The sequence below is a fragment of the Scatophagus argus genome, chromosome 13 (genome assembly GCF_020382885.2).
Source record: "Scatophagus argus isolate fScaArg1 chromosome 13, fScaArg1.pri, whole genome shotgun sequence".
In the NCBI taxonomy this organism is placed as follows: domain Eukaryota; kingdom Metazoa; phylum Chordata; class Actinopteri; family Scatophagidae; genus Scatophagus; species Scatophagus argus.
The window spans coordinates 3,741,419-3,756,283 of record NC_058505.1 but is presented as its reverse complement, the minus strand read 5'-3'; the positions used below and the strand labels follow the sequence as shown (position 1 = coordinate 3,756,283).

General features: G+C 43.5%; 1 protein-coding gene across 3 annotated transcripts in view; it reads left to right on the top strand.

Moving 5' to 3' along the window:
• Positions 1-389: 389 nt before the first annotated feature.
• The window catches only part of LOC124069212 (zinc finger E-box-binding homeobox 1-like), a 53,371-nt gene continuing 38,895 nt past the window's right edge, over positions 390-14,865 (top strand). The window contains exon 1 of one of the 3 annotated variants that reach the window (XM_046408095.1): positions 390-504. In XM_046408095.1, the coding sequence (XP_046264051.1) occupies positions 447-504 (58 nt within the window). In that variant the 5' untranslated portion in view covers positions 390-446. Of the gene's footprint in view, positions 505-1,220; positions 2,100-14,865 lie in introns of those variants that run through there. The other 2 variants (XM_046408096.1, XM_046408097.1) reach the window with 2 other exon arrangements.

The window sequence follows — 14,865 nt, the reverse complement described above, 5'->3', positions numbered from 1 at the left end:
AGTAGGGCCAATTCAACTGGTTACCTTAAACTACAATAATATATCACTCGTGTCAAAATCTAAACACATTTCAAAATTTCCAGCTAACGGGAAATCACCTCGCTGCTATTACATTTTTAATTTCTCAGTCAGGATTCAGGAGCAGCAGAGAAAGTAGTTCCGGGCCGACCCCGGCAGAGCGGCAGGACCACCGTTTGACTTTCACAGAACACACACCCATAAGCGGCCAGTAGGAGGGGCCATGTGCTGAGGTGTTTGAGAAGGTGATGCCGTAAAGGCGTCCAGTGTGTCGCAAACCAGGTGTTTCGCGGGGGGAAGGTGATGTCGTAAAGCGAACAGGGGAAAGGGAGGGGTGAGGAGGGGTGAGGCAGAGGAGGGAGGGGGGGGACGCGAGGAGGAGGGAGGTAACTCGCGAGCGGCTGCGCTTCAGACTCAGCGAGAGGATCATGGCGGATGGCCCCAGGTGTAAGCGCAGAAAACAGGCGAACCCGAAGAGGAGCAGCGGTAAGTCCAAACTCTTTCTTAACCACCGTTTGTCGAGCCGGGCGGGCTGCTGGCGGGCTTTTTACTCCGTAAAGTTCATCTGGAGACATTTTGGAAGTGAGTTCGGCCTCGTTTCGGTGAGTTTTGGGGAGTATTAGTGTGTTCATATCCCAGTGTGGTGGTGTACCGTTATACCTGGCTGGCTTCTCTCTCCGCCTAGCGGTGCATGGGGCCGCCCGACTGAGTGAACCGTTATCCGACAGCAATGAGAACCCGAGGAGCGCTCGATAGTTGTCTGTATTTGTTAGTTTCCTTCACTTTTTCTCTCTTTGTTTCCATACTTTTGTGCCACTTTTCCACCCATAGCAACACTTGGCGGCAGGTTGCGGGGCTTTCACATAACAACGTGGCCCGCTGAGCGCAGTCTGTAGTTTAGTGGATGATTTTTTTTAGGGCGAGGTTGTTGCGGGGTTAGTTTCGTGCTAACTTGCTGCTCGCACGGCCCCGGACGGTGAAGTTTATCACTGCCGTACAAAATATTTCAACTTTGTCTTCTTGTTTTGATGGCCGGATGGGTAATCGTGCTGTCGCGGTGAATGTAAGGGATTTTTTGCATGGGATTTGGTGGACTTCACCGCTGCTCCGGTGATGGCAAAGAAATGGGATGTTTATTTTATCTCCACTTCACCCTCCCCGTTAGGACTGCAACACCACATGTTCCCGTAGTTAAGGTAAGAACAGAAGAACAGCGTTTTTAATCTTTCCGAAGTAGATTGTCAGATTTATCTTCACACGTGCATTTCCTCATTTCTCGCACCAGTTTAGCTCCATTAATTCGGCGTTTTTTGCTACTCGGCGTTGGTTTTTTGGTTGATGGTCAGGTTAATTGATCGTATTGCACAATTTCGACTGTTCCTTTCTGCACCTGTCAATTCGGCTTTATGAACCGTTAGCAGAGCTGAAATTAAATGTTGTTTTAGCTGCATTTTGGATATTGTCATGGAATGTTTAATGTAGTTTCTAGACATCGGTTTAATAATCACGTAATATCACCTACAGGGAGTTTATCTGCACGATCTCACTATAAAGATGATCTTAAAATAGGTATTTATGGACTGGAGCTTGGTTTCACGCTGTAAGAGTATTTCTAAGTCTACCTGTATGAAGTAAGGGATATAAAAATAGAATTTAAATCTAGGTTGTTGGAATAACTTTAAATTTACACATCCCACTGGAGTCAGAGTCCCTCATTGGACGGTTTCTTACCTGTACTCTCCCCCTCGTACGTATCAGCCAATAAAATAAACTAAACCCATAAATTTATATATTTTTAGACACCGTTATGAGGCATGATGTGTGTGAGCCGAGGGGCTGGAAAGCACCTTTTTTTCTCCTGCTGACGACACGACGGTGACTCTGCGCGTCCGTACAGGAGCCATCATCATCATCATGTTTACCTGAACGCGGATAACGGGGCTGACAAATGGCCTAGAAATAGACTGAAATAACACCTGCGGCTGTCGACCGTTAACGGAACAGGATCTTTTCGTCGTTTCCTAAAGGCTCTGTGTTTCGCGAGGAGCCAGGAAAACCGCTCCAAATGTCAACTTGTGCAGGTAGACATGATTTTTTTTTTTGTAGTTTTCACCGTGTGCCATGCCAGCTTCGCATGGATGCTCGCCTCCCCTCATTCTCGCGGGATTTATCTCATCGACACGCATTTCTGACCCACTTGTGCATGTTTTATCTCCCCTTTTATGTGTGTGTTTTTCATGTGTGTGTGGACTCGCTGCGTTGTTTGGTCCAGTGCACTCCGCAGCTCTGTGTGCGTGTGTGTGTGTGTGCTTTGCACGTAAAATAAGCGGTGCATAAGGTGGTTATCCCTCTGTTATTCTCCACCGTGTACACTAATTGTGCTTGCAGGGATCGTCGTCAAACCACTCGTTTCCATCTATTGTGTTGCGATACTTCGTTATACAATTGCCTGAGCGGTGTGCGGAAGGGAATGGCGGTCAGTACCATTACTGCAGTGAAGGCGGGGTTGCTGTTTTTTTTCTGGACCGGAGACAGCCAGGTACGCAAGGTGATGCAACACCTATAAAGGTGTATTTTAACCGATTTCCACATACTGTCCTTGCCGTGTAAGGCTTAGATGGCCGATGGGAGTATCCCCGAGCGTCTCATTTCGTTGAATTTCCACACATGTGTCGTTAAACGAGATCATAACATGAAAGGAGCGCATCCTTGTCTGTGTGACGGGGCGCACAATCAAGATGGCAAAAGGTGCCTTGATTCACTGCGCACCGCTTTCATGTGTCTGCAAGTGAAATCTCTCGTTTTCGTCTCGTTGTCCAACCTGCCTCAGTGCAGGCGTGTATTTGTGTTAGTTTTCATCCACATGACACGGGCTGCTGGCCCACAGCCTGTTCACTCCTTTGATTTTCAAAGGAGCTGAGTGCCAAACATTAGCTCTGTGCTAATGTACAATGACCTCCAGCCTGTCATCACCGTGATGTGGCAAACAGCTGCTGATGTTATCGACTACAGGCTCCTGTCACAAAAGCTTCAGTTTGTGCTTGTAATTTCCTGAGCAGTTCGTATGAATATTCTCACCTGTGACGTGTTCTGTGAGTCAGACTCATTAACATATATGCTAGTCTAAAGGTGGACAAACTTTCTCACAGGTATTAATAAGTGAGCAGACAGTAGATGGACTCTCCTCATACTACGTGTCATCCCAGGTTCCCCCAGTTATGGTAAATACAAAAGGATCTTCTAACAGTTATTTTAATTACAAATTCATCCATTGATTATTTTCTCAGTGTATTTATTTTGTCTGTAAAATGGCATATTTCAGTGAAAAATGACCTTTATGATTTCCCAGAGCCCAAGGCATCAAACTGTAAGACTCCAACAGCCCCCCCCCCCAAAAAAAATAGATACTCAGCTTACTGAAGCAGCTAATCCTCACCCTTTAGAAGCTGGAACGAGGGATTGTTTTCCATTTTTCCTAAGAAAATGACTCACTAAGTGATTTATAAATTATCAGAGTAGCCAACTGCAAATTTAAGATAAACATTGTTTTAGCTCTTTGCTGGAGTAACTTCTCAGGCATTTGAGATATCGAGGAACACTTGCACAAAAGGCAGGGTGTGAGCAGGAGTTCAGCCTGCAGTTTGTCCTTGAATAGTTTTCTTATGCATGAACAGTGCGGTGCTATAAAACTGTGTTTCGCAGTGCTTTCCTTTAGTTGTGACCCCAGCCATCAGCAGCCACACTGCAGTTTGCCTTAGAGGGGACGGAGACTCGCGTCCATGTGTCTCAGGGCTGTTTTAGTGCACCACTTATGTTCGAATGACATCGTTCTCACCTGTCGAAACAAACTAACTGTAACCTGCGGGCAGCTGCTGGTATAAAGCGTTAGGGTGAGCAGCAGCAGCTTGCATGGTATATAAAACAGTTGCTCCTGTGTTATTAAAATATATGCAGACATCCTTGTAAAGAAAAACGAGTGGAGGAGAAAGTATGAAGTTGTTTGTTTCCTGGCTGAACCTAAATGGTTCATTAATGAACTTGTGTGTCGTCTGCAGTCTTCCTGTAAATTTCATGCGTCGGCCCTGCCACTTTGGTCACGGCTTCGCCACGCAGCGCCTTTCCTCTTACTTTAAAGTGCTACATGTTTGTGTGTGTACGAATGCACACTCAGCTGGGCTGTAATCTAACACTGCAATTTAGGGACTACAGGAATGCGGCCTGGTGTTAACATACCTTGACAGGATAAACACAGCGGCCTACTCCCAGGCCTCATATGTACAAGCCTGCCAGCGCCTGGGCCTTCACCAGAGTCTGTCCTCCTGTCCTGGGGAGGCTCTTGGAGAAATGAGGAGAAGGTTGGGAGCTTAAAGGTGCCCTGTTGAGATCCCTTTATTCAAACAAACATCATGTTTACATTTACTCACCAAAATGCACCGTGCGTATCCTGGAGGTCTAACAAATACAGTCAGTTCATCTCCTTCCTCACAAAACATAGCTGATAGCAAAGCTGATTTTTTTTTTTAAAGTATTTAAGGTAGCATGTGTGCATGAGATAAAATGGGGACCCATTCAAAGAAGGAAAGGCAGCTCCATAGTGTTACTCACAGAGCCTTTATCTGTAAGCAGAAGGTCTGGTTGTTCATTTTCATTTTTCCACGAGCAGTGACAGTGATTCACTAACAGACAGGTGTTGTGTTCTCAATAACTGTTTGAGAACAGACTCACTGACTGCTGTTTTACACAAGGTATATCAGGTCAGGGAAATGGACTACAGTTGAAATGGAAGTGCTTTGAATCACGTGATTCAAAGGAATCATCCCGTCTCGGATGTGATAGGTTCTTTGATCAGCTTGTTGTCGTTTGATGCGCAGATGAGCAGCATTTTTTTTTTCTTGTCCGTGTCTGGCGTTTACTCGGCTCTCCTCTGAGGATGCTCTACTGGTGCCTTTCTCATCACACGAGCAAACTTTGCATCATCTTGTAAGGACTGTGGGCCTTCAGCTGCTTCACATCAGTTTACTGTAACAGTTCACTGTGTTCTGCTTACCAGCGTGTCGGGACTGTTGCACGCTGTGGCATGGCTCACTAAAAGAAAAAAAAAAAAGGGGTGAAATGTAAACGCTGCAATGTGTTTTATCTTTGCCTTGTCTGTGTATGAACGAACTGTTTTCTGGCGGTGCCTTGGTTACAGCTGCAGAGCAGAGGAGTCATGTGAGTGTCCTGCCTCAGAGATAATGTTAAAGCGTGTATTTGTTGCTAATCGTCCTCATTATAGGCTGGGTTCATCCCGGTACACATTTGATTAGTAAACAAATTAACAAAGAGAGGTTATAACGCTGTATAATCACATTTGAGAAATGCGATTACACAAAATACAACATGTTATTTTCCCTGTCCAATAGCCGCAGCTGTTTTTCGATGTGAAGGACTGGTGACTTTCAGATTTTTATCTTCAGTTTTGTATTTTTTGTGTTGTGAGTATTTTAATGCACACGTCCACCTTTTGTAGTCTGTTGGTTTGCGGTGGTGTCAGAGCAAAATGGTCCTGAATTGTTTGTGGCTTTTAATTAATCTACGACCACTGGTCATTCATGTTACTTTCTCCTCCTGCTAAGGAACCTTGGGGCTGTGTGTGTGTGTGTGTGTGTGTGTGTGTGTGTGTGTGTGTAGTGCTGTTTCACTTGCACAAATGGGCCTGTGGAATGACAAAGCACTACAGGATGTCTTTAGCAAGTCAGTATTAACCCCTCCCATCGCCTTTTATGGTCCAGAGGGGGAGGTGCATCAGGGCTACTGATGCTGCTTCTGTGACTAATTGAAGTGTGTGCGTGTGTGTGTGTGTGTGTGTGTGTGTACTAGCGTCAAGGTGGGAAACTGCTACTTTCCCCCAGGCTTTGCATAACAACACAGGCCCGCTTGTTTGGATTTACATGCATTAACATGGTGCCTGTGAGAGCAAAATCAGTGGCTCCTGCTGATACTGTTGCGTTTCAATTAGATGACGTTAGCTGATAGAGGCATCTTGACGGATCAGGCATGGAAAGATGACTCAATTCAGCCTAATAATCACACATCATCTTTGAATGGGTATAAAAACGTACACCCCCGCGTCTGACTCGTACAGGGTTCATGCAGTTATATCAGGTTAAATTATATAAAGGACTCTGAGTCTGGCTTTTTTTAAATGTACTATACAGCAACTTTGGGTAGTATTCAGCTAGTAAATACTCATGAATAAAATGCTATGACTAAAATGGAAGCTATACTTAATGAGAGTGAGATAAAGACAACAATATTGACTGTCTGTTGGTTTATCTGAACTGTTTTGACAGAGACACTGACAAGGATTTTCACGGCACAGTTTAGAACAACACACAGGGTGTGCTTGGGAAAGTTGCTCAGTTAAGCTGCGCCAAACAAAAGAGCAACAATCACTTCTTAAACTAAACTACATATTCAGGAAGTAGCCTCAGTCAAACAATAAATGACTGAAAACATGAGCCAGTAGCGACGCGCCTGTTGTCATGCAGGTGTGATTTGCCCCTGCATCTTGTGAACGCTCAACATGAGAACTATTTTTAGTTTAGGTGGAGGGGAAATGGTGTGCTGGCCTCTGATCTGATACAAAACTGAGAGCAAGTGATTATATCACACAGTGCACAGAGGGCCCTGAATAAAGCTGAAATATGTGTGAAAGCTTGGCTTTTGAAACTGTTAAGTTGTCTGAATTACCAGCATTAACCACTCAGATTTAAGAAGGTTGCGCCCACTCCTTATACAGACAGACACACACACACACACCCTCCCTGTCCTTCACAGAGAGGTCAGAGGTCAGTGGAGCAGCCTTGGAGCTGTGTTACCTCAGAAAGCACATGTGAGAGGTGCTGTGGCAGTTTCAGTATTTGCCATGTTCACTCTGTGGCCTCTGCAAGGATTACACAAAAGTACATGTGAAAAATATACCACAGACTGCCTTTTATTTTCAGCAGATCATTACAGGATGGTGTGTGAATTTAATAGAAAATCAGACTTTTCTCTCCCGAAAAATGTGTTTGGACCCTTGTATCAGTACGTTTTACTTTTTGTTGAAACAAGTCTGCATGACTAGAACTGCAGTATTTTAATTGCAGGATTTGGGTGGCATTTTTATCAAATATCTGTTCTATGTCTAGGCTGCAGAAATGAGTCCATCCACACATTCAAAACCCCACTCAAACATGAATATTCACAGTAATGTCAAAATCACAGGAGAGTACTTCATTCCGACGGCTGTTGTAGTCAGTCAGTGTAAAAGATGTCTTGCTAAGAATGAAGAGCTCGGGAAAGTGGTAGAAAAGATCCATTTCACATGTAGTCTGCTGTGTTAAATTTAAATAAGCACAGCATACAGCAAAGCCAACTCATCCAAACTTACAATGCTGTTTAAAATCGATGTTATGAAGACAGAGTTTTTTCACTGCCACCTACGTGCTAAACAAAGCCCGAATGTGGAACCAGAACTGAAATTCACCTCCAGCGCCACTGGTGCATAAAATCTCAGAGCAACTGCCAAACTCGTATGAGTACTGTTCTTAAAGGTGGCCTAAACCATTTCCACAAGTAACCTGCTTTGCTGTTGCCTTTTATCTTTCTCATTAAACCACCTGAATATTCATGTATTTGAGCGACTCCCAGGGCAGTTTACAGCTAATACTGGTGCTAACCGGGGCTGAGCTGTGAAAGACAGCCTGTGGTGAAGGGACGCTTTTTATTCTGCTGCTGCTGACCAGCATCCCACCTCATCACACCTCCATCACGCCACACGTGTGTGTTAAAACACCTATATGAATACACGTGTGCCTTCGCATGAGTGTTAAACGAATTCATATATGCGTTTGTGTTTATACGTTTGTGTGACCGTGTGTGCGATGTGTGCATGCAGGCCAGTGTGTGTCAGAAGAAAGAGTCCCATTCAAAGTCTTCTGTGTGAGTGTGTGGGAGAGGGGGAGCACTCTTTCACACTCAGCCGGTGGGAAACTCCTCTCCCTCTCCTTTGGTGGTGGCACAATTTGCATATCCTGCCATCCTCCATTCTCTTTTTTCTCCTGCCGCCTGAGAAGCAGAACAGAGGCTGCCGGATCTTTGAGTTCAGAGGGAATCGGTTAAAACTAAAGCCCAAAGCTGCTGCCTGCCTCCGGGCACAACACGGAGCCACAGATTTGGGCGCTGCACGGTAGAGACCGAGTCGAGCTGCAGTCCTCTGCGTGTTGAATTGGAAGGCCACGTGGCCTGTGATAGCTCACTCGTTTTGATTCGCTTCCATTAAAATTGGGACACATCTCAAAGGCAAACCACAAAGAAACAGGTGCATCAAAGCTAAGAAAGAGATGTGGCGCTGAGAGGAGAGAAGGAGCCCAACAATGAAATGGATAAATAAAAGAAAAGAGTGGAGCAGTACAAAGTTAAAGCCTGCTGTAACAGTAGATTCTGACCTCTGTGACTGTCGCAGCACTGACGTATTGTTCGTCCCCTTTGTGAAAAGCCATTTGTGTTATTCAGAGAAGTGTTCATTCAAGAAAAGTAATTTACCAACCATTTAGATGATCCACGAGTCATTTGTAGTGTTTCAAGCAAAAATCCTGCCCATTTTCTACTTCCTGCTTCTCAGCTGTGAGGATTTTTTACTTGACTTTGTCGTGTGTGATAGGAAACTGCATGTTCTTGAATTTTGGAGTTGGTCCATCATTTGAGGCATGTTGTCTTAGTTTTTGACATTTTATGTTCTTTGAGATTGAGAAAATAATCTGATTCTGATGAAAGAATAATGAAAATAGCCACCAAGTTGCTGCCTTGAATCAAATCTTCTTAAAGCCACTAAAATCTACTATATGCAAAGTAGATAATTTTGGTTACAGTTGTTTCATTTATGCTGAGTCAGTCTGCTTCAAAAAAGTCAGAGGAAGTGATTCGCTTGATTTAAGAAAATTCAAGCATCAAATGGAAATCACTGTAATTACTGATCTTATCACTTAGTTTATGAAGTTTTGACTTTTAAGACCAAAGGCCGCCGACTTGGTGAGATTTCATTAGTCTGTGCTGTCCTGACCAGGAGGCTGTTGGAAAAGGTTTTTAATCTAAAATAGCACTGCATCCTTTATAAAGTTCTACAGTATATAGTCATGGAAAATGTTTCTTTAGGCATGTAGCATGGCATATCCTTTTACCACTCTCAAATGTCTTTTCATGGGAACCACATTATTTTCATAGAAATGTGATGTATTAAAATAACTTAAAGAACCACAGTGGGCTATTTATTCTGATTTCACATTTTGATTACTTTAACAAACCTAAGCTATATAAAAGCAAAGCCTTAACCAGAGAATTCTTGGAAAAATCCAACTAATTTTTTGTGATTGAATACAGCTTAAATAAGTAAAATATAAAACCTACAGTGGGAGTAGGGAGGCGACCTCCCAGTGCTCTCAGGAGACATAAATCATGAGCGGTGGACAGGTGGGTTAGGAGGGGCCTGGACTCACTAAAGACCCCCCAGAGACCTCAGCAGGCGCAGCAGCAGCAGCAGGACAGGTGGGAGTGGAGTGGAGAATTAGATTAGAAGCAGCAGCAGAGGGATTCAGTCTCCTCTTTTGTGCTGTAGCTGCTTTTCTATTTGAGTCTTTCTGGTCTCACATCAGGGTGTGCATCAAGTGTGAGGAGTCACTCGCATTTGGCAAAAAATATGACGAAATATTGTCAGACTTCTGTGGAGCGGAGGTTTATGTGTCACGTTCTCACCTCTCCATGGTGGGCTGGTGGGCTAGAAAGCTTTATTTATATATTTGGCTTTTATGTATCCTCCTACCTTTGTTTGAAATCAAACACCCCCTCTCTATCGGGGGGGAAGTGCAAAGCATTTTGGGAAACCTCCGTTCTTACTATCTTGTACACATTTATGGGCACAAGAGTCAGGCTCCTACCATTTTGCCACTGTGGTCAGCATTAGGAGATGTGTCTCCATGCTTTTCCATGCTTGCTGGCTTGTTATGTCTCAGCGGCAGGAGGATCAGAGGATCACTGCATAAAGCTGAGTCTTTTTTAACTTCGTCATATTACCTCATGCGGTGGCTTTTGTATCCTGGTACACCATAATGCTTTTTCATTTTCACTTCCATTAATCAAGTGACTTAAAATTTTTTGGCAACTGTTCACTGATAATTGATTCATTATTTGGCTTTTTTCAAGCAAAAGTTCCATCCATCCATATTCTATTCCGCTTATCCGTCAGGGTCACGGAGGGGGGGGGGGGGGCTGCTGGAGCCTATCCCAGCTGACTACGAGCGAGAGGTGGGGGTACACCCTGGACTGGTCATCAGTCAATCGCAGGGCTAGCAAAAATTCCAACCATGTGATAAGTCCAACCTCTCCGATAAGGCAATTTGCTTGATTTTTCTGCTTTTTTACCATTGCAATTTTGGGTTTCCTGTTGTTGGTTGGATAAAACTAGTAATTAGTCGTCACCAGGAATGTTGTACATTATAAACTGAAGATAACAGATAGATAAGTCGATAGTAACGTCCATTAGTCATTTGCACTGAATGTTCTGCTGCTGTTGGTATTTGAACATCAGTTTTGAATAAATATTTCATCTATGTGTGGACTTGTCTGTTAATTATGATGCACCACTATACTGTGGTTCGGTTCACATTCTCTAGACAGTTTTCTCTTTATTTATTATGACGTTGTATTTGTTTCATAGATGAATAGTGCTTTTTCCCCTCTTCCACCATGCTGGGTGGATGGTGAGCAAACACACTGAAATGGAACGGGATTTGATTAGAAACTGAGATGTGAATTCTCTCCTTGTGTCTCTCCTCCATCCTGTGTCCTGTGGGCTTGTTTCGCAGCCCATGGAGCCAGGGGGATGATATATGATGCTTGTAAAAGTGCACGCTGGAAGGAAGCGGGGAGATGAGGTGGAAGACACCTCTTGCTTGCAAACAAAATATGCAGGTCTATTCAGAGCCCTTAATAAACTGTCAGCACCGATTTAGATTTGTTTGTTGATGCAGGACGACATTAGCAGTCGTCCTCTCTAAATCATGCAAGCAAATTCACGGTTGAATGAAAGAGAGCGCTGGAGAGGCTGAAAGAAAGGGAGTGTTGTTATTGAATTACAGGTGATGGCTGCTAATTGGGCCCTCCAGAGGTTGTGTGTGTGTGTGTGTGTGTGTGTGTGTGTGTCTGGCTCTAGGGATGTAGAGTTGATGAAGCTGTTAGGGTAAAGTGTGGGGCCCCAGTGTGCTCCCTGAGTGCTGTGCTTTAGAAGCTGTCCTGTCCCTGCGGAGGAGCACTAATGGAGGCCACCCAGCCCTGATGAATTACACCCAGACTGGATGGATGGAGGGACGACACAACCGGGGGTGATGCTTCTGTAATTGAGGTGGCTGCTGAGCCAGAAGAGTGTTCGGTTTTTGATGAGCGGCAGGCATGAAGCAACATGTTTTCACCAGTGCTGAGACCGGTAACAGCATTACCACCCCACTGTGGCTCTTGGCAGGGTGTTGGCAGGGCCTGAAAGTCAGACTGCACAAGCTTTTTATAGGAAAATGTGTTATTTTGCTATCAGTGATTCATGTGACGCAGCACTGATTTGCCTATAGGCAGACTACGAAATTGAAAAATGTGATGTTTGACGTCAGATCTTGGGAACATCCTCTGAAGTGTTTTAAATTTACTGTTGTATCAGGAAAAGAAAGACTAGCAGCTAACACAAGCAGTGATAGTCAGTAGTGCTGAAATGATTCATAGTTGATAGTAACAGTAAGAGATTAGGAATTATTGTTTTTCACTTATCTCATGAGGTGGCAAGGTGAGCCCTGGGCAGGGCCTCATTTCTGGTGTCAAGCACCTGGCCTTCCTGGGTGTGAACCACTCTGGGGACGGTGCAGGGTGGAGAGTCTAACTGGGACGGTACACCTGTCAAACAGTGAACAGGTGTCCTAAGGCGAGCTCAGGGAGAACAGAAACCTCTCATGGAGCAGAAGTGCAAAAGCTGGCCTGATCTTGATTTATATAATATGAAGCCAGACTGTGAAAGCAGGGCCTCATGATAATTCTGACTTTTTGGGGTTTTAAGTAGACTATAACTTTAAATATTCATATAGGAAATTCAAAAATACCAAATATTCACTGCTTCCAGCTTCTCATGTGTAAAGATGTGCTGTTTATTTAAGTACAAACAGAATGAGCCTTAAAACGGTTTAGATTTGTTTGACTGACAAAACAGAGAAATCAAAGCTGATTTAACATGGCTGTTTTGACACTGAACAACAGAAAAATAGCCTTTAATGTCCAAGTGAAAAGAGACCTCGACTAAATGAGCTGAATTAATTACAAATATTGTATTGTACAAGTTAGTATTTAGTAGCTGGATTTTTGGCAGCAATTACATTTAATAGCTGAACAGACCAAGTAACAAGTGCCATGTAATGTCACTCGGGAAGGTCACAGACTGGAATTTGGCCTTCATCATAACATCATAACATCTTTCCCAACTTTGTCATGACTGTTCCCTTAGCTGCACGCTGATGGAGCTCCTTTAAATAAAACTGAATCTCGTATTTCTCTGGATGTTTTCCGTGATTTCTGTTGTTTGAACGATGATGTTGGCACCAGTGCCACAGGCTTTTGAGTTTCATTTCCTTTTTGTAGTTTCCGGTTGAAATACTTTTGACTAATTAATTGACAAACAGCAAATACTGCTTCTTCATTGTAAGGAATTGTTGTTGTTTTTTCCCCCCATTGTCTAATGTGATAGCACACTGAGTATTTTAGTGACCAAGCAATTTGAAAATGCCAACTTCGGCTTCAGGAAACAGCAGACATTTTTCATCTCTTTCTGACACTTTATAAACCGCACAATTAGTACATTAATTGAGAAAACATAGGTGCAGATTAATTAATGTGCCTTCCGATGTGCCTTCCATCTGTAATTGTTATTCCTTTTTCCGCTGAGCGTTCAGGATCGCTGCTGTCACTGAGAATGCCTCCGTGCTTATCCACTTAGATTTTTGTTGATGAGAGCAGTTTTGGCATCAGTGCTGCCGCTGCAGCGTGACTGCTGAGGTGTCATCTGTTGTGTCCGCAAGAGATGTGGACAAACGACACTGCAGGCTTCCTCATCATGTTGCGTCTGTGCTGCTGCCACTAAAGAGGGATTTTGGCTCCCTCTACCTTCACTGAGGGGAAACCTGTGGGGCGACACACCTTCATCTCAAAGTGTTCGCCTCTGCATCTTCTGCATCCTTCTGCATCACTGTGCTTGTCTATATCATGAAGCGGTGTTGTTCCCACACTGAAGTTATCAACCATAAACTAAACATATTTTGTGTGTGCGTGAGACTGAAGACTGTGTGGCCTGTTTACTTTGGAGGAGGTGTTTTCTGTTACGGCAGGATGCGAGAGAGGAGTTCAGCCGTGTGTCCTTGCAGGGTTTCCTCTGGAATAGTGGTGCTCATTGTGTGGCCTTGTGATCCTACTCGAAGCAACATTTCCATCTTGTTTACTTCATTAACAAAAAGCACACAGTGTTGCATAATGCTTGCGGTGATGTTTGTTGGTGCTGAGTGAAGACAGAGGAAACTTGCCTGGTTAGCTCAGTTTATTGACATGACAGGAAAGTGGCAGCATCCAAAGCAAAATTATGAAAAGCTTTAGCTGTGGATGACTAGTCTAGGTAACCAGTATTTTAGACCAATGTTACTGAAACCAGTACCTATTTTGTTGGCATTGAAGTGATAGAGTTTTAAGATTTTGACCTTGGTCTTAAAAATGTGGGGATCAGATGTGTTACTCCAATTTAGCTGTTGACTTTTGGAAACCACCAGCCAGTGTAATCGATGGGCAAGCAGTTCAATTTCCTGCCCTCATCAAGTATGTAACCCAAGCAGAAGTCTGGCTGAGCTGCAGTTTTCCTTTTTGGGTTATCGGTATAAGAGAATTGGCTGCGGTGCAGCTCCAAGGCTGCAGCTTTTACATCTTGACTGGGTTTCATCAGCACTGTTTGTTTTCCCCTCTGGTCTCATGCAGCAGGCATCTTAATGTGAGCCCAGAGATACTTGGGAGTTAATCTCACCAACCTGTAGTGAGCTTATGAAGAGGCTCATTAGTCGCCAGTCGCCCTGCTCTCTTACACACAGAAAAGACAGCAAGAGACCCAGAACTCAACAAAAGATCAGCAAGCACACCAAACCTAATCAACTTTGATATGTGTTTTATAACTAGTAGGGCTGGGTGAAAATAACAACCCACCCATGGACCTCAGCTCTCATCTTGTACATTTTTTAATTAGTTCACAGGTACTAAAAATCTAATTTTGTAATAATGCTAACATGATGTTGAGGTGATACTTGTAAATTAAATTTGCTAAGAAATAAATCCTTTAAGTATTCTGTTAAACTTCATCTTCTGTAATGTGAATATTTATGGTTTTAAAAAGAACATTTTTCAAGTTTTGTGCAGTTGACCTGACAGAACAAAAAATTTATGCCACATTGATATGCCAGCCTGGGAGCTTTTCTTTATCTTCTCACATTCTTACAGGCATAATAATTAATTGAGAAAATAATTGGCATATTAATTGCAGATAAAGATCATCAGATCATCATTAGTTGTAGCCTGAGTTTTGAAATGAACTTAATGTGTTTTTGATATGGAGGTGGTGCATTAAGGTGGGTAGAATATGCATTAAGAAGATGTGACGGAAAATGTTCCTTTCTCCAGTTTTATTTCTTCCTTGGAAAAACTGTTGAAACCAGCCTCATGCCGGCCTCTTTTCTCACCCACTCGATCCATGTCAAGACAAGTCCG